The 21,002-nt window shown below is 33.7% G+C and overlaps 1 protein-coding gene across 1 annotated transcript; it reads right to left on the bottom strand.

Annotated features, from left to right (window-relative positions):
- LOC138318677 (glycogen phosphorylase, muscle form-like) lies at positions 1 to 19,369 on the bottom strand. The gene is made up of 16 exons (XM_069261275.1): positions 18,971 to 19,369; positions 14,671 to 14,772; positions 14,196 to 14,378; positions 10,917 to 11,048; positions 10,194 to 10,305; positions 9,796 to 9,878; positions 9,243 to 9,386; positions 8,375 to 8,614; positions 7,917 to 8,080; positions 7,494 to 7,608; positions 7,141 to 7,242; positions 6,509 to 6,715; positions 5,451 to 5,800; positions 4,907 to 5,041; positions 4,240 to 4,306; positions 1 to 3,946 (listed from the first exon to the last, which is right to left on the bottom strand). Exons 1-16 carry the CDS (start codon positions 19,214 to 19,216, stop codon positions 3,755 to 3,757), a joined length of 2,574 nt encoding a protein of 857 aa, XP_069117376.1. The 5' UTR covers positions 19,217 to 19,369; the 3' UTR covers positions 1 to 3,754.
- Between the last annotated feature and the right edge of the window lie 1,633 nt (positions 19,370 to 21,002).

Raw genomic sequence — 21,002 nt, 5'->3', positions numbered from 1 at the left:
TTTTGTAAATAACAGGATTTATTTGTCAACAAACTAATTATTACACAATCTGCCATCGACATCAATATACATGATGTTTAGATATCTCATTAACAATCCTGGATTATATATAGGGGTACTGTTGGTAAAACCTTTGTACTAGAACATTGCTTTATCATTGTATTCATAATATTAAACAACGTTTATATAATTTGTACTTGTTGTTTTGATACATTTTGATAGTAATAAAGGCTTGTAGAGACGATAGTTAAGGTTTACAGAGTGGTAATAGAAATATATACTTTTCAAGATATCTAATATTGATTATCATGCTTAAAAATTTTAATACATTGGAGAATAATGGTTTGCAGAGCTAGAGGTCGACTAGAGATGTTCAATTATTTCCATTATGTTCAAACAACAATATGGTTCGCATTGATGAAATAAGATATATAGCTTACTTTCAACTTAATGACAAGGTGAAATGACCATAATATTAGTACATCTGAATGCTTAGAAATTAAAACACTTGAGTAATTTGCGCACTAGTTTAACAATTATTTTGGTCTCTAAGTACCTGTTTATTATTCAAAGCCCCATTGAACCTAAATACATCAACACTTCAGTAACAAGTTATCGTAATTACATGAAATTGGGGTTTAAATGGATTTTTTTCGCTACAGGATGATCACGAAGTGATATAGACCAAATTCTAACATATATCTTCACAACAATATCAAAATATATACAGCACATCAATCTATTTCAAATAGTACCTTTCTAACCCCAATTGTTAATCACTTTATTTTTCGCATATACAATATTTTACATCCTCATTATTTCCAACAATTTTGCGAATACGCCATGATCAAAGGCTTTAACTGACAATCGTGCATTCATATACACTTCCTTACAATAATTTGCAAAAAAAAAATTGATTTCATGTTAGATCTCTCTTGTGAAATTATGTAGCGATTTGTATCTCACGAACATAAAGTGGTTAACAATTTATACTTGACATGCTACATTAATCTACATGTAGGTTGAGGACTGGAAATAACAACAGTGCCCATCATATAAATGTACAAGCAAGAATATAAAGAAACAGGATTACTGTTGGATAATATAGTAAGGTTTTGTTTTGTTGGAAAATTGACAGCAAAATAATAAAATGACAAAATATGCAATGTATAAATGAGTACCAAAATGTAAATATTGCAAACGTACTTCTTAGACAGGCAAATATAATTGAAAAATTCTAGAAAATAATACTTGTTCCTTGATATTGGAAGATAAACTTTGAAAAAGCCACAGAACTACATCATCACAAAGCTTCATCAAATTGATACTGGAAAGGTTCGCACAGGGAGGATTTGTAGAGAGGGTAGCTGATACAAAGGAAATGTTATGTCTCTAACAATAGACAAAATTCCTCAAGTAACTTATCAACGGAAATCCCACAATTTTATCCCCACTGATACACATTTTTACCACATATCTACTTAGTATTTGAGTGATAATGTAACAACAATGAAACTGTAAAATTACAACAGAAGATTTTACCCATAGAAATATCATATGAAAGGAATCAAGTATCCAGTATCATACATTACAAATACCTAATATCTAAAGCTTTTTATAATACGTAATTACAAGAAAAATACTTTATAATAATGAACGAGGGACTTCAAAGCAAATGTTAACCTGAATAGATTGTAGATAAAAACAATTAGCATTTAATCTAATCAAAAAGATATAAAAATTAAGTAAATTCTCCAGTAATTGAAATTCATGGAAAAATTTCAAACATTTTTATGACTTGAAATTTTCAATCTTTAGGAGAGTTATACCAATACATTTTTAGTATATTTTTTCTATCTGGAATGATAAATTAAATTTCAATTACATATACCTTTTAAGTTATTATGCAAGTTCCTATTGACATTATGTTGACATGCATGTTCACATAAATGTATCTGACTTACTTCTAATAACTGTTTACCTCTGCTTAAGCCATTCAGGGACATTGAGAGTAAAGCACTAGATCATAGTTATTATAAACACAAATTTGGTGTAAGGATTAAACAGAGTATCTTGGTATGAAAATAATTTTGTGTCATCTAGGACAGAAACAAACATTTCATAACAATAAGCAAGCAACAAAACAAAAGTTAGATATTGATGAAAAATTATAGAAAAAAACATATTTTGGTACAGCTTACATGTACAATGTATATCACCAGCATACTGGGATTAGTCTTGTTTCTTACAGTAAAACTTTAAAACAGCTATTATATAATTATTCAACTTTTACAGATATTTCTCCTTTTTTGAGACCTTTACTAATACCTATTTGAGATTAATAAATATATTTCTTGAAAGGAGAAAAATACCGAGCTACATTAAGGTAAACTAAATATGTAATTCACTGACAAAAATGCAGGAATCTATATACATAAACTATTGAGTCTAAAATTGAAAATATAAATGTTCATTACTTATAGATCATGCACATTCAATACCATTTAACTAAAAGTGCCGCGGTGGCCGAGTGGTTAAGATGTCCCGACATATTACCACAAGCCCTCCACCTCTGGGAAGCGGGTTCGAATCCCATGTGGGGCAGTTGCCAGGTACTGACCGTTGGTCGGTGGTTTTTCTCCGGGTACTCCGGCTTTCCTCCACCAACAAACCTGGCACGTCCTTACATGACCATGGCTGTTAATAGGACGTAAAAATAAACAAACCAAATTTAACTAAAAGTACATAGGTATTCAGAGGCTATATCATATATTAAACTCTTGATTTAAACAATTATCTATTTGATATGACTAAAGACATTTATTTCATTTGTGTGTTAGCGTTACCATATTAACTATTCTGATTTTATCAGTACCTGAATCATGTACCAGCCAAATAAATGCTGGGGAATCAACAGGTATTTATCATAATTTGAGGATTTTGGCAAACAATAAATTAATAACTACAATTTGATGTCATAGAAGGTTGAGTTTTAGACAAATCATTGTTGGACTGGTATATCGTTACATAAACATCAGAAGTTTAAAATAAATGGATTTACGATAATATCTTTCAAATAATAGTACTCAACTAAAAGACTAAACTTTCAACGTGAAAATTAAAATTTTGGAAAAAACATTTGCCTATCTAATTTCTACACTACACAGAAGAAATGTCTACAATTTCTACTGATTTAACTACAATATCAACAAAAATAAATTTGTTTTAACTACTATCACTATAATATTTATTTGTTAAATATATAGCTACACACTATACACAATATATTATCAGGTTAGCATCATTTGCACCAAACCAAAACTGACTGACATAACTCTCAGATCTATTGCAAGACAAAACTTACATTACTCAAGCATTTCGACATTTAGACAGTTGGAATTCCATTCTATCCTGTGATACAAATGTAAAAAAGGAACAATACATATATATATACCTGCTGTTGCCTAGGGAATATTATCAAGCATTTATAACAGAGAGAGAATAGGTTCTCTTCTAAAAGTTATTTTTAAACCACACCACCTTGACATTACTGTAAAGAAACGATTCCAACACAACTGAAGCACAAGATCCTGGCAATAATTCTCACTCAGAGACGATATATAAGGTTGGGGATATTTTTCTGGTCTTTAATCACAGTGACACTAAGTCATGCATCATTGTAAACTTTCTTTCACAGTTACAAGATCTTTTATCACGACTAAATTGGACATGCGAGTTCCCCCTGAGGTGGCATTCAGGCCTTTTTGGCGGCAGCTGTGGCCTGTGCCATCATCTCATCAAGAGATTGGTGGGGAGCAGGTAGTTTCAGTTCATTGGGTGTCACACCCCAAATTTCCTTCGCATATTCCGATATTGTGCGGTCACTAGAAAATTTGCCAGACGATGCAATGTTAAGCAGACACATTCTTGACCACTTGGCTTGATCCTGGGAAACAAACAGAGAAATTCATGTCAAGTTATGTATGATGTATTTTGGTATGATCAGCCTATGAAATGACCTATGATTCAATAATTTCTCTATAATTTACAGATCAAGTGTTTCATGATTACAGCAATGTACCCCGAATATAACCGGCTGTACAGCATATCAATTCTGCTAATAAGCAAGACCCCAAAATAGACCACAAGTTTAAATCATTACCCTTCACCCATAATCATGTCAAGCATTAATACTTCCATTCCCTAATGAAATTTTAAGAATATGCAATAAGTTCTCACCAGATAGGTCTCGCTAACCCTCTCCTGGCATTTGACATAAGATTCAAAGTCCTTCAGTAGCAGGAATCTGTAAGTACAAAGGACACAAACATGAATAACAATATTTATATCATAAGATGATTAAGTCTAGGTACCAAGCTTTACTTCCAGATAAGGTGACCATACCAGTTAATTGTGAAAAGGGTGACTTTGATAAGCAGTGACTATTTCTAAATACTTTGATAAATGAACTAATATTGATATAAACTGGACATCCACAAGAGTTAACTTAAGGAAGACCATTTAAAGGGAGACAACTTGGATGTATTTAGATAAGATTCAATTTGAGCAATTTGAAGAACAATTCAATTGTTGAAAATCTATGACTTAAAGCAATGGCAGATGATTAAATTGGAAACTGTTGAAAAACCATTTACAATGTAAAAGGAAATTGTTAAGACATAAATGTCCCGATCACACTCTATATACCAACGTTGGACAAACAGAACAGGCATCATCACTATATATGTCTCCAATTTTCATGGCAGGACATAAAAAGAGATTCAATGTGACCAATGTATATTATTCATCGAAACTTTATTTCATCAGCTATGACATATCAAGACAAATTGTTTCGACAACTGTGACAAAATCTGAATTTTCCTTGACAATGTTTACTGTGTGTTACCTGTCGTGGTTGAGGAGGATGTTGACAAGCTCTTGGAACATGTGAGGGTCTTCTGGGGAGAAATATCCACTGGATATCTGGTCAATGACTTGCTTCAGTTCAGGGTTGCTTTCATAGTAGTGACGGGAGACATACCTATACACCAATCAGATGAGGAACACAATCAGTACAGAAGGAGAATGGTTTCAAAATAGTCTGGTATTATACATATAAATGATTGCGATATTTATTTCTAATACCTAAATATGGATGTTGTGTAGACCATATTCAGAACCTTTAGTAAGGATGCACTATAAATACAATGACAATATAGGGATTATTTCCAAATAATAAGCCATTTTATCATTTTAAAGCATGTTTTAATAGCATAGTTCTTTCTCTAAAACAATTCAAGGGCAAAGTTTAAATGATTGAATGACCTTCTTCACTAGAAGAATAAAATTTTATTTTTAAGCAACATACATTTTTTTCATTCTCCTATAGGCATATTTAGTGAAATGTTTTAAGATATATATTTGAATCAGAGAAATTAAAGCCAACATACCCTTCTTTCTTAGTTTGTTCTACTTCGTCCACTGTCATGCCAAAGATGAAGATATTTTCAGGCCCCATTTCCTCTCTCATCTCCACATTGGCTCCATCCAGTGTACCAATAGTCAATGCTCCGTTTAACATGAACTTCATGTTTCCTGTTCCAGAAGCTTCTGTACCGGCAGTAGAGATCTGCTCACTGAGGTCGGCTGCAGGAATGATCTTCTCGGCCAAGGAAACCCGGTAATTCTCCAGGTAAATGATCTTGAGTCGATCACCAACAATGGGGTCGTTGTTGACCACCTTGGCCACAGAATTGATCAGCTTAATGATGAGTTTGGCAGTGTGGTAACCTGGTGCAGCCTGAAAACACAAAAAATATCAATATTTAATATAGGAGTTGAAAAATTGATAGCTATTACAGCCTTACATGAAGACAAGTATAAATGTGTAAATATTGGTGAGTGAGATAAAGTTTTTTCCCTTTCTATACTAATCATCAATCACTGTGTCAAAATTTCAATATTTTAAAGTTTCATTGATGAAAGTTTTATACAGACAGACCACACTTCCAAAAGCTATTTCAGCAAAATTCTACAACTTCTCCAGAGTTTGCTAGGGAGGCATCTAAAACTTTATTTGAATTATTACAAATTGGTGTAAAAGAGGAAAATTTATCTGTGGACTGAAATGGGCCTTTTGGGAGTTTGATGGCCAATCATCAAAGAAAAAAAATATCACAAAATTTCTGATGATTTTACTTTTGATCAATGTGTATAATCATTTCTAAAGCTTTACATTTTTCTATTTAAAGAGAAACGCAATGAGACAGCTGCACAATTCCATGTCTTTATCAACATTTTATTTAAGTCTTTACTTACATACAAAACAAATAAAATTTTGGAACTCTAACTTAGACTGGTAAATTCTAATGAACTAAAATTAGATACAGAATGCTATGAACAACTGATTACCATGGGAAGCAGTTATCTCCCTTTGAGTATAAATGTGAACTACACTTATTGTGCCAACATGCCAGACTTTTTCTGTCTTTCTCATTGTTGATTTTACCTTGCCTCCCACCATGATAGTCCTGGGCACAAACTTCATGTTGGGATCTTTCTTCAGCCTGTTGTACAACAAAATCATGTGTAGGCAGTTCATCAGCTGACGTTTATACTCGTGTATACGCTTCACTTGGATGTCAAAGATGGAGGCTGGATTCACTGTAACATTGTACTCCTTCTGGATGTACTCGGCTAACTTCATCTTATTCTCCTGTAATTACAATTAAGGAATTTTTATTTTATCAGCGATTCTCAATTTAATTAGTTATAATGATGTACGTAGGCTAATGTTTTGTTATCAGTCATGTAGTTCACTTGTTTGAACTTCTGAAACAATTCTTATTAACGCATTTGATCCAATAAACACATAGGGTGCTTAAAAATAGAGAAAATTGAAAGGGGTGCTTAATTTTTCTTTAAAACCTTCACATAGTGCTGAATACATTAGCTACAAATCGGTTTGCAAAATGAACATAATAATAAAGAAACTAGTACTGTCACAATATATGGTATTCATATTTTTGGCTGCATTTAAAAAAGGATTTTTTTTTCAAAGTAAGTGAACTTGAGGCCTTGAAAAGGGGAAGGGTTGCTTACTGGGTCATATATGGTAATTTACATATAAGATTGACTCACCTGTTTGACAGTCATCATTTTGTTCAGGTAGGACTCCTCGTTTACAAATGGTTTCAGCTGTGCAAGCTCATACAAATCTGTAGCCCATGTCTCTCCAATTTTCTGGAATAGAAAGCAAATATTTATGAATTAACATTTTGACAAACGGGCTGTAGTTTTTTCAAAGAATCTATCCCTGCCTTGAGGTTGTGACAGATCCCTGATATATACCCCGGCATGTACAAGGTATAGAAAAACATTTGATTGATGCTAATTTTGTTAATTCTAAAGCCAACTACAAAAGTTGATAACCTCAAAATACTTCTAAACAATTTTGATTTAGGAGGAATATTGAGTGGGAGACTGCAACTGACCTCGGCAATGACGTCGGATAATCCAGGGTTACACAGTAACAGCCAGCGTCGGGGAGTGATGCCATTTGTCTTGTTCTGGAAACGATCCGGGTACATATCGTGGAAGTCCTTGAACCTGTTATCAACAAAATATCATTTCAACACTGATTTCTGTCATGTGATCTCAGTGTCTAACCCAAATAGAATATAATTAAATCCAGGTGATTATTTGTTCATAATGAGCGGGTTTCAACTTAAAAGCGGGTTTTACAGTTTGATCTACATTTTCAATGAGAATAGCTCACAAAAGACTATATATGGTTTGTGTCCATTTTAGGCCCCCAAATCTGTCGTTTCAAACCAGATATTCCATATATATATATATCCTTAAACCCTGGGAGAAACGAGGAGCTACCATATAGCAGATGAAGCACTTCTACTTACGTATCTGTTTTGATGATGTTGGAATGGATGGCGGCCACACCATTGATGGCATGTGAACCAACAATAGCTAAGTGGGCCATGTTGATCTTCTTTTCTCCAAACTCTTCCACTAAGGACATGCGCCTCATTCTATCGAAATCACCAGGGAACTTTTTACCGACCTCCTACAGAAGGACAACAAATGTTTTTCAAATCAAAATCGTAGATTTGATAAAAAGCTTACAAAAACGTTTATGTTAGGATAGTGGTGCAATTCAATTTTCATAACTTTATTCTAAAGATAAATTTACTGTACTGACAAAGATATATTAAAGGGAGTTAATTCTAGTTTTAACTAGTCTATTCCTGATAAGAATCACTTGTATAATTTAAGATTTAATCGATAGCAGGCGTAAATTATCTGTTTTCTAACAAGTATGGGGCAGCAAATTTACTCAAAGGGTGATAATACTACTTACTTCCATGAAATTGTGATTGATTAGGTAAATAATCTCCAAGTGTCGGGGCAGAAGGTTCCCGAGGAGAGAGACTGGCCAGCGCTCTAGAGCCTCAGGAAGCACCGTGTGATTGGTGTAAGCACATGTATTAACACAGATTTGCCAGGCCTTGTCCCATGGTACATGTTCTATGTCGACAAGGATCCTCAACAACTCCGGGATAGCTAATGCTGGGTGGGTATCATTGAGCTGGATAGCAACCTGTAACATTACAAAATAAGAATTAAAACTATCCTTATTTTAACTCCTTTTAATAATTAGAATTAAAATGAAATACAGTAAAACTCTGAAGAACTTATCCTACCATGGAGAAAGCAAATGTTGTTTTAGTTAATAGGAGTAAACCAGCAGATGACATCAAAATTGTGTCACAACAATGAACCTAACACAACCAGATTTTTTCGCAATTTTTATCTGTTAGCTAAAATATTGGTCGTCATAGATCCAGTCTATTATCATTTGCCTATTCTTAATACCAGGCGACTCTATATAAACTGGTTTACAAATCACCTGGTTTCCTCTCGCAGAATGACTTCATTATATTTACGATTTTATTCAAACTGTCTAATCTACAGGTTTTGTAAACAAAACTGGAGGCATTTTCTTTTTAATAGCTTTAAAGTTGGGGTGTACAGTAGCAACTTATCATTTCATGTTGGAAATAGACAACATTGACCGCTTGCTTCCTTGAGAAGTTGAAATAATATTTTCTCCAACTGTTAACAACCTATACTTAACAGTCTTTGATTGTATGACGTTTCATTTTGTTCTGATTCTGGTTTACAGTTTTCTGGAAATTGTGTCTCCTTATAAATAGAGCAATGTTTACCTTGTCTGGGAATGATTCAAATGATGTTCGGACCGGATCCCTGCTTCCAAACTTGGAGGACTTGAATCTCCTGATGATATCCTGAAGTGTAGCTGCCACCAAGAAATACTGCTGCTTCAAACGCAACTCCTTACCTTCAAACATCTGAAGGACATGGAACATCAAGCATCAAACATGATACCGAATAATTCAGGACATAACATTACAGATGCTACATATTAGAAATATCAATAAAGTACTCTGTAAATACCTAGATTTAAAATCAAGATGCAACAGGATGAACATAGATAACAATATATAATGCTTCTTACTTTCATTTAATGGTGAAAGCATGAAACTCGGAAGATACTGAATTTATTTTCGATATAATTGGAGCATTTTCAAAACGGAAAGAATATTGTTCAAACTCACAAGACTAGTTGGTATCCTGTTGGTCCTGGACAAACTTTTAACTTTTAAAACATTTATACTCTCTTTAACTGGAATTTCGGCCGACTCAAAATTAACGAGAACTTTCACTGAAGTTAGATAACCAGGAGATGGGTATACTTACATTGTCGTTGGGATAGAGTACCCGAGAGATATTCTCTGCCTGGTTTCGGTCGCACACAGCGTCAATGTAAGAACCATTGTTAACTGGTAAATGAAATTAAAGCTTTACTGACACTACAATGTATTATCAGATCAGAGTTGCTTGCATTATGACAATGACTACAGGTAACATATAATAATACTTAATATGGAAACTCTTATTTTGTCACAATCAAATTTAAGTCCAGAAATGATTTTCGTCAAGTTTAAGTGCACTGATAAACTTTTATAATGTATCTTATTCTTTATCCTTAAAATTAGCATTTCTCTCTCAAAACCTCTATTGCCTCACTTTAAGCTAAAAATGGCATTCATATCAATGTTTCCAAACTGCCTTATAATATTGCCAGAGCTACTTACAGAACTTGAGGTTGAAGCTGTTGGGTGCCTTGGCTGCCCACAGTCGCATCGTGTTAACAGTGTTGTTTCCGTACCCTGGGATAGGACTGTCAAACGGCATTCCAAATACAATCTGCAAATTATGTCACATACATCAAGATTTGTTTTCCATTTGTGATCTACTTAATCTACAGTTAATCAATATCTAATACTGTACTTGTAGTCTTATGTACATACAGCAAAACCTGCCTTTATGACTACCTCTGTATAAAGACCACCTGCCCAATAATACCATGTGATTGTTTAGGGTATGAAACAATAATACAAAAACCTGCCTTAATGACTACCTTTGTATAAAGACCACCTCCTCAATAATACCATGTGCTTGTTAAGGGTATAATACAATAATACAAATTGCAATACAACTTGATATATGTACAAAGACCACTTGTCTATGAAATGCTATTTTCTGTGTCAAAACTTAATTCCATATTTACAAATTAAAGAATTATCTGCCATTGTGGAGAAGAATTGTTTTATTTACAAACACACAATGTCACATAGACCCATACACACAGGGGCAGGTAACTTTGTGGTATGTAATTAATTAATCAAACAGGTTTGACTTTATAGTAAAATGCACTACAATGCTAAACTGATGTTAACAATAAATGGAATATATATATATATATCTCATATACATGCATTCCTAAATTATTGTATAACTTATTATAACTGACTCACCGTAGTGTCCACCCACTGCTTCACACCGTTGTTCTCTATCACACGTCCGTAGAAGTTGATGGGCAGTACATACTCGGGACGGGACTTTTCCCAGGGGTTACCGTAACGTAGCCACTCATCGGGCTCCTCCACCTATAGACAACAAGGTAAAAATTTTGGTTACTTTACAAAGTCATCTATCCCTACTTATTTATGAAGTAGCAGGTACATAATTTTGGATAGATAATCCAGCTGATGGCAGATCCCAGATTAGTCTCAAAGTAAGAACACACCATTCACTAATTTTAAGGTTGGTTTCCCTTAACCAAATAAATATTTTTTTGTGAAACACCATAAACGGAAAAAAAAGATGAAAAAACATTAAAAATACCTCAATTTAATTTCTTTATACGTATGAAATTGAACAAACATGTCTTGAATACAAAATTGAAGGAAATCCTTGATTTATTTCAGTGTCAGACTGACTGGATAGTATGCAAATGAAGCTGCGATGGATTGGGTTGTCAAAAGTTTCGTGCATGCGCATTGTTGCATACTAAAAGCAAATTAAATGGCTGAACAAATTTTAAAGCGTGTGAGAAAAAAATGTATCTGAATCGGCGGAAAGTGGAGGAAATTAGAATGGAATCGGTAGCACCCTAGGATATCTAAAGGGAATGAAAGTCACAGATGATATGTATAGTAAAAGAAGAAACAGAAGCTGCATCATGCGGAGCTTGCCAGGATTCTGTTGGACTCGTGTTGCATGTGGTGGGTTTAATTTCAACACATGCCAGTGGACATACAGTGGCAGTCTAACTACATATGTTTGAGGTACTAAGCTATTAAGCATATGTCAGTAACATGAAGTGTTGTAGATTATATGATATATGTACTTGTATAAACAATCCATGGAACTTCGAGTTGTTGTTTTGGTGTTTTTTTTTACATTTTTACTAAACTTTCTGACATTTTGTTGCACGCTTCTGTTTATTGATGTTATGTTCTATGCAAAGCTTGATTTCGCTCAATTTAAAGAGGAGTATTTTCCTGGTCAAGCTAGGCAACTGACCACTTATTTTGTTTGCTGTATACACTGAAAATGGTCTGAAGATTATAAGATATAAATAAGTACAAGATAAGTTTTAAATTACAAAGTCTTTGTATTTTTTTGGGCGAAACCTACCTTAAATACTGGGGATATATTTCTCAAAAAATAAGGTTATTCTTAAAGTCTTTCTGTCATCTTGTATTCATTTTGAAACATATTAATTCCAATAAATGCTTGGGAATTAAATGCAATTCTATGACATGATAATGCAAAAAGATATTCTCAGGTCAAAATCTACAGTTAAGAAAATTCTATTTTAAAACCAAAGTTCTACTTATTGATCAACTAGCTGTTTTAAAGATCAACTGTTGAAAGACAATGCATTTTCAAGTTTTCAAGCTTTGTTGAATATCAAACACCTTAACTGTTCAGCTACTGCTACCCGAACCACCCATATAGAGCTTTAAAAAAACAGTTAATGTGATAACATTTTAAAGTGAACAACTACTTCCTTTCAAACTTTTGAAATCATTTTGAAAAAAAAATTACTAACTCCTGAGATGTGAGAGAGAAAATTATAGTTACAACTATACACTTGGTATAACTAAAGTTGACAAGATTTTGATACAATGTATTTCAATGTGTGCATGACCATCAATGTCTGTTCGTGGCAAGATCAAGTTTGTTAGTTTACAAACAAACAACATTAAATATATATTGACTTTCTATCAAAGATGGATACCCACAAACATTCCTTAAGTTCCAATTTATTGTCAGAAGTGTATATATGCATTTTATATCATCCATTTATGTTAAAAGATGTACTTGAAAACTAAGTTTAAATCTAGAAGACCTTTAAGTTTCTACTTTTAATTAAATGTTTAAAATCCCATCAGCGATCATCAACCATGCTTTTCAACACCGTTTGATCACGATTGATATCCATTCAAACCGTAATGTATCGGATGTTGACCTTAGTACTTAAAAGGATCTGGTGAAAATTCATGCATGGGCAAACCTTTATCTTGGGCTCCTAATGAAATCTCTGTCACTTGTGAATATATATGAAAACCTATCAATTCAAGAGATGTTCTTATGATTTAGTCACTTGATATTCGAGTGACGAGTAGAATTTGATAAAAACTTACATTAACAGGTGTAAATTTAATAAGCAGTGGAGGCGAGTGATTTCATCCCTCAAGAAAATATCTCAACAGAATCACACCTATATGTTCCTAATGAATTGTTCCAACTATGGATTGGAAGAGTTCAAATTATATTATAGGGGTGAATGAATAAAGTATCAAGGAAATAAAATGCAAGTCATTGAAACTAAATAATCAAATTTCATTTTTCTTATTTTTTTAAAAACATCACCAGGAACCAAAATGAAACTAAATAGCATATTTAATTAGAATTTAGACATTTATGTAAACATTATGTCTATAGAGTTCGTGTATACATGCAATTTACCTAGTATAGACATGACCTACATCCGTTCAAATGCTAAGTTTATCATCGAGTTTCATCGGTGGTGGCTATTTTTTTTTACTACACAATGGACACTCTATAAAGCAAGACTTTGTAAGTTATACCTATATAGATGTTTTATGTTCAGTGAAGCATGGATGAGAAACCTCTCAATTACCAGATATTTCCTCCAGTAAATATACCAGGTGCCTGGTAATTATGCTCAAATGTCACAAATCAAGACAAGTAAATTCCACAATTGATAAGAGTATAAACTACATTTTACCCTATGATACTGGTTGTGTAATAATGTAACTGGTTTAGGTGACAGTATAAGATATTTATCATACATTTGTCATTACATATGTACTAACTCCACTAAATAGAATCTTAGACTTCTCCAGCTTCTAGACCATAGACACCTTATTCTATGCATTTTGATATTGAATTTGAATATACAATAACAGAAAGAAAAACTCCAGACAATGATAATTTGAATGAAATATCATAAAAGTGAAATAAAAATGATACTCTCAATATAACATGTAGGTGTATCATATCTTGAAACATTTTTTTTCGCTCACACAGTTCTATGACCTTACCATTTCTCCCAAAGAGACAGTGCCATGGTCCAAGACATGATCGCTGATAATTAATGATGGTAGTTCATACCTATGTTCATCACCCCAAACACCATACAAGTTTTCAATTTGGGATATATTAAAATTAAAGCCTAACATCATAGTCAATTTCTAAATAAAAGGCCTTTTTTCACTTACCTGCCATCCATTTTCAAATTTCTGTGTGAAAATGCCATAATCATAACGGATACCATATCCATAGGCAGCCAGACCAAGGGTTGCCATAGAATCCAGGAAACAGGCTGCCAATCGTCCGAGACCTCCATTACCTAAACCAGCATCCTCCTCAATTTCTTCTAACTCTTCAATGTCGAGGCCAAGCTAAATATAGGACATTATATTTGTATGTAAAAGAAATTAAATAACAAATTGCACTTGGAATGCTCATAAAAAATGAAGAAGTGTGTTGGGAGTGAATTATTTTTATTATCATTATTTTTATTTTTTTTGTAAAATTGGGTAAGAAGGTGAAAAGGTTGTTTCATTAGACAATTATGTACAACAGCAAAACATCCCAAAAGTAATAATTGAGTATTTTCAAACATAGGAGTATATATTTTGATTATTCTCAACATAGCAAATCGAAGTTGGTGGAGATGAGTGGTAGACCTACTTGATACATAGCCTCATCACAAGCACTCTGCATGCCCAGGTTGACCATGGTGTTGGAGAGTGTCCTACCCATGTAGTACTCCAGGGAGAGGTAGTACACACGCTGTAATACAGATAAAATCAACTTTTAGGATAGAAAGATTGGCAAACAGTTTGACAGATATAAATGTTTAGACAGACGGCTGATCAACATAAATTTAGGATAGGTAGACAAAAACATTCATCACCAGATAGACAGAGATACATGTAAGTGTACAATGGGTCTGGGAGAAGGAATCATTCTGATCTAAGTTACTTCCCTTTGTTTCATTCCATCAGTATTGAAACAGAGGGAAATAATTCTGATAGATCATAATAGAATGTATGGGACTACAGGAGTGACAGCTTGAGGATCAAAACATGAAAAAAAGGTGCAAACAGATATAACACTTACAATCTGATTTGTGGAAAACAATAGTTTTAAACAAAAACGAGAGGTCATAAATTGGCCTAAATCAGCCAATTGCTTGATCTCCACTCTTTTTTTCTGGACCTCTAGGTAGTTTATCAGGAAGAAGTAACAAAAAGATTGCATAATCATTAATTCATAAATTTTGAAATATTCTTGCAAACAAACTGGAACCCAGCATGCTACAGCATAGCTAAATTTTAAGGCTGAATCAAATGTCTTCAATATCAAACATTGTTTAAAGGGAAAAGTTGTGACTGTCCAATGAAGATCAAATGAGCTACAAAATAGTCAATTAAAATATCAGAAAGCTTTTCAATTTAAAAGACATTTAAATTCTTTCAAATTCAGTCTTGCGTTACAACAGCAAACAAGATGATCAACAGAACACAAGAGCATAACTCAGTTTACCTACACCTCTGACTCAGAAAAATATCAAAATAGCGTTTGTGATAAATTTAGACTTAAAGTCGTCCAGGTAAAAACTGCCTGAATCATATTCATTGTAAAGTATAACATTACCAATCAAGAAAGGATAAACTCCCACGCTTAACTGCCCTAGCTCCCCTGAATATTTCTTCCTCTTTTCTGTTAGCAGATTTAATTTGACTACCTGTATATATATACACAGAGTAGGTCTTATGTATTTGAAAAACATCACTTGTGTACATTTCATAAGAAGTTGTTTTCATATCACTGATATTTTAGTCCTGGAACCAGGAATCATTTTGGAGGGGGCCTTAATTTTGGCCATTATTTGGCCCATACTGAAATGGTCCCTTTTCATCAAGATCAAATTTTCTTTGTTAACTATGGCCTCTTAAAATTTGTCAAAATAGCCATGATTTTTTTTAAAAGGATCCATGATTTTTTTTAAAAGGATCTGTGGAACAATGCTTATACATTTACACAGTCCTGTAGACTCAAAACAGTTCAAAAACAAAAAGGGCGTAAGTTAATTGTGGATGAAAAACATCAGTCATATTTTAACTCTTTGAGTACTCACGGCACATTAATCTGTCAAAGTAAACATGCCTTCTTTCCTTTGAGACACATTGATATATGAAAGACTTGAAAATTCATGGTAATATATGATACAATGTTGATGTTATAGACATTACAAATGTCAAACATTGCTAAATCCATATGGACTTTTATACACAGTGTATTAAACTTCAACATAGAGGTAAGGGCTTTCTATGGAGGGGCACTTCTTATGGCAAATACATGTACGGTAAATCTTAATTGACTTTTTGTTGTTGCATTACTTATTGTATTAGGTCTTCTATTTGAGGTTGAGGCTCAAAGGCTCAGAAATGAAATATGTATCAAAATAAGGTCACAGACCCCTACTTTCAGAGCATAATAAACTTTCTCATTGGATAACCATGGCCAGATGCCCCAAATATAAAATTCCAGCAATAAGTACGATATTTTCCAGAGTATAAGTCGCAACTTTTTACCCAGAAATTGGGCATGCAGCTTATACTCTAATGCAGCTTTTTTAGCTTAAAATCTGGAAACTCAATATTATCATGTATAGGACATAGCCTGCATTTCAATCTAACGTTGATTGGAGGTACGACACAGCTATAGTATCATCTAAACAGGATATGGTTTAGATTTTAAAATGATGAACAAGAAACACTTATCCCTCCTGTATCCGGGTGTCATTGTAACTGAACTAGAACTGTATACTCCTAATCCAGGAAGTCACAACCGGCAAGTACACAGGAACAAACACCATCATATTATAACAACATCCTCATAGTTATACCGCAGCTATGTTTTAACACTTTTAAAAAGATGCTACACCACCCATAAATGGTAATTTTTATTTACATGTATCAGTAATACGAGCAAATGAATTAGTATTTTTCTTCAGTATCAAAAGGTACTTTCTTTACACAATTAATATCATTAAGTTTGAGCTTCTTATTTTACTTCAATATAAAAGTCTTTAAAATAATTAATTGCATCTGGAATAAAATTGATAACACTATGTATATGGGATGAGGTACTAATTGCGCAGACAACAAAAGCAAAACAAATTATTTTATATGTATTGTTGTGTTAATTACAGACATACATGCATGATTAAACTATCAATTAAATTAATGTCCAAATGATAAATATCATTTTATAATTTATGCTCTGTGGGCGTTGGAGTATCTTTAACAAAGCTCAGTCATGACACAAAACAGATCTCAAATTCATACATGAAGATGAGCCAAATTAACTCTGATATCCCAATCATTATACAAACTGACACACACTATATACACAGGCCTAGGCTTCTCCAATATAATTCCTTAAAAAGTACAAGTTGATGATTTCACCAATTTGAAATCGTTTTTACACATATATTCTTTCCTTTCCTGCAGCCATGCAGTTTCTATAAGCGATGCAGTGAACTGTTTAGAGTTGTCAGGTTAACTGGTTATTTCCTAATGTCCTATTAACAGCTAAGGTACTTTAGGATGAGTGTGTGGATGTGTCCATGTTTATACCTCACTAAAGAACACCGTCAAAGCTAGGACATAATTTACCAAAACTTTTAGAGAAAACCAGGTAATGGCATGTACTAGCTTATATAATGTTAATGCGAGATTTTAACAAGTGTGGTAATATGCTCTTTTATGTATCAGCTTTACAGCTTGGCATTAAAGTTGTATAAAATTAGAGCATTTCAAGTTAACTTTCATTGCTAACAAAATATAGCGATCACACATGAAAAATTGCTGATTCTTAACTCCAGACCTACTCACTATGACCCTTTAATGGTTTTTAAATTAGATGTTTAAAAGACCAAAAAACGTTAGGAAATAGAAAATCAAATATGTAATAGTTTTTATATATGTACTATATTTATAGTGTTTATTGCACAGTTGATGGGACACAACTTTATAGTAGATCATGCCTGAATAAGCTTCAGTAATTTGCCTATATAATATATAACTAGTATCTACTGTAGTAATCTAAACACCATGAAAATAACTGAACCCACCATCCCTTGGCATATCCAATGAGATCTATTTGTTGTTGTTTAATAAAAATGGCAAAATGAATATGGGTGATAGAGATAAAAATTAACAGCTCTTGCTACTTATTGGAATAACATCAGTCACTCTATATATTTTGATGAATATGTATAAGTATACAGAACTGGAAAAAAATGTAGTTCCTAAAATTGTAGTATATTGTGCTAGCTATATAGGCCTAAGTGTTGTACTGGAATACATGTACCTGAAATATTTCTATCTGATAGAATTGTCCAAATTTTATTGCAGAAAACATTATATTTTAACTTTTTCCAGTATAGATACATATGTGAATAAATTAAACTTACAGAAATCCTGGAAATGCTGTAGTATTAAATGTATATATATATATGCATCTTTTGTGTATAACAATTATGCTATTAATAGTCACAGGTCAAATAAAGGTCACCTGTCAGAAAAAAAACAATTTAGAATTAATCAGAAAGCAAGCCTTGTGATGCATGTCATTCTTTACAGAACTTATCAAAAACTCATTCTGACCCTGACAAATCAACATTAAAAATGAATTATATTATTCCAGGTGTTTTCTGATAATTTATTCATATTAAATTAAATATTTTACAGTGTATGCAACCAATTTATGTTTCCTTAGCTCATTTAATTAATTAGCAACTGATTAAATGTCGTCATAAACAATTTTGTATCAACAACATCAAGCACGTGAGCGCGTGCATTTGTCTATGCCTTTTTCGTCTATTTGCATCACTTGCATGCCAGATCTATGCAGCATCATCAACGCTACATCTCCGGCGCGTTCGAATCAATTTAGCGGACATCTGTCATACATGTACCTTTGGGTCCTGTTCGTAGTAATGTTGTTGTGTGCGAATCCATCGCCCCACGAGGTGGTCCCTTACGGTGTGGGCCAAGGCGTGGTAGTAATCCCGTGGGGTCGAGACATTTCTATCCTTCACTACTGTATAATGCAGATGCCGGTTGAATGTTTTCTTAATTTCCACAACATTTTCCACTGGTGCAATTCCACGAATGCTAATCTGTTTACGTTTGTCCACGTCTGACTGGGGACGTGCGGCCATGTTTACGTTTGAATGACCGACTGTAATGGAGTGACAGCCCTGTCTTCCACGGCACCTCGAGTTTCCTTCTCGCTCGAGATTCAGCTGTCTCTCTACGTGACCTCACGTCCTTGGCCTAGCCTTCGAACGTCCTTGTTGTGCTTCTAATACACAAAACGGAGCAAATCCGGATAATTTTCTTCAGCGCGTTCGCAAGTTTACTGTACGTACTGATACACAACAACTTGCGGTGAGTTTGGTTTGATTTCCTATTATAGACATTTGGTTGTTGTTTTTATTCTAATGGTTTGAGTTTAATTAGAATGCAAATGGTCTCACGTTACCTGGACGAATCGATCATTTTATGTGTGCCAACTCGCCTCGAATTAAACTTGTTAAAATAGAGTAGGGTGCAGAAACATGCAATAACACGTGCATGCATTTTGATTGAAATATCATCTATATACTTGATCTCAAACTACAATATACATTCCCTTGCATGTGTGCGACATACAGTGTTACATGTAGTACATATGTACCTTTATTTGAAATCAAGTGCCTAATCTACAGGTGCATGTACATGTGCATTATGTATAACAGAGACAAACCTCCGCCTAGAAGTAACCGTAAGTAGAATAACAGATATTTACATGACAAGCAGTGGAAGCATAATTAAAACATAAGCAAATTAAACATTTTAATTGGCATGCTAAGCAAAAAACATAGAAAGCACTAAAAATTAAGCACAGTAATACATAAAGCACATTACATTTTACACCATGATTTTAAGCATTAATAGCGTTTGTAGAGGTAACACACGTATGAAGCAGGACACGATTGCATCGTTCATTAAAACAAAAGCATAAAAACACATTAAGTAAAAAAACAGAAAGAAAACTACCCATGAGGACCACGACAGATGGCACAGTTACAACTAGGGCCAACGTAACCTATGTGCGAATCAGTCTTCCGAAGTCCTTATATCTGGCTGACTCGAAACGAAAAGACTTTTTGCCATATTAATATATGTCTCGGTCCTGACTGGGGGTACCTGCAGTGTATTCTCGTACCTGAAAAAAAAATAAAAAGATTGTTGATAAATTAATGTGTTAAAATTAATCTGCTATTTCAGCAAAGCTAATATAAATGTATAGTACAAAAAAAGCTCTTCTCTATTTATATAACAACAAGCCTGAGAATCATTTCTATCATTTTTTACCATTTGGCGGGTTTAGTCCCCGTCGGGAAGGAGGGGGAGTCCCGTCCGTCCTTCAGAATCTCTAGACTTATGGTTTCTGCTTTCCAGTAGCACCGCCTTGTGCGATTTCTGAGAGTAATGACCGACACCCCGAAACAAAAATTTCGGATTCTCTGGGTTTATCCAAGGACGTAAATCCTTGGTTTATCTAAGGACAATTTGGTTGTACTGATTTCGCCACTGGCACCCCTTACACTATGACATTCACCAACAGCACGTTACCTGCAATCAACACCAAGGATTTACGTCCTTAATCAACACACATAAATAAATTTGACCAAACGATCAAAGTGAACAGATTATTTATAACAGGCGGAATCCCAACAACATGGTAGGCAAATTAGTGACTAATTATATATGGGACGGTAGCGAAAATATACATGTTATATTAATTCATTTCTTTGTTGAATCACATTAACATGTCGGTCAATTTCAACTTTTTAAGCCATTACAGGTGCTTTATACACGAAGCATTTAACTGCAATGTATTTACCCATGTTCAAACGCGTTTTGTTGAAAATGGTTTGTACTGTACACCGCCATACAACT

The sequence above is a fragment of the Argopecten irradians genome, chromosome 3 (assembly GCF_041381155.1).
Source record: "Argopecten irradians isolate NY chromosome 3, Ai_NY, whole genome shotgun sequence".
NCBI lineage: Eukaryota > Metazoa > Mollusca > Bivalvia > Pectinida > Pectinidae > Argopecten > Argopecten irradians.
Note: the sequence above shows the minus strand (reverse complement) of the source record. Positions and strands in the feature narration are given on the sequence as shown.

Coding starts and splice junctions, on each gene's coding strand:
- LOC138318677 (XM_069261275.1), bottom strand. CDS start 19,216: ATGGCCGCACGTCCCCAGTCAGACGTGGACAAACGTAAACAGATTAGC. Junction 8,615..9,242: donor TTGAATCATTCCCAGACAAG/GTAAACATTGCT, acceptor GTAATGTTACAG/GTTGCTATCCAGCTCAATGA. Junction 5,801..6,508: donor CTATCATGGTGGGAGGCAAG/GTAAAATCAACA, acceptor TTGTGTTTTCAG/GCTGCACCAGGTTACCACAC.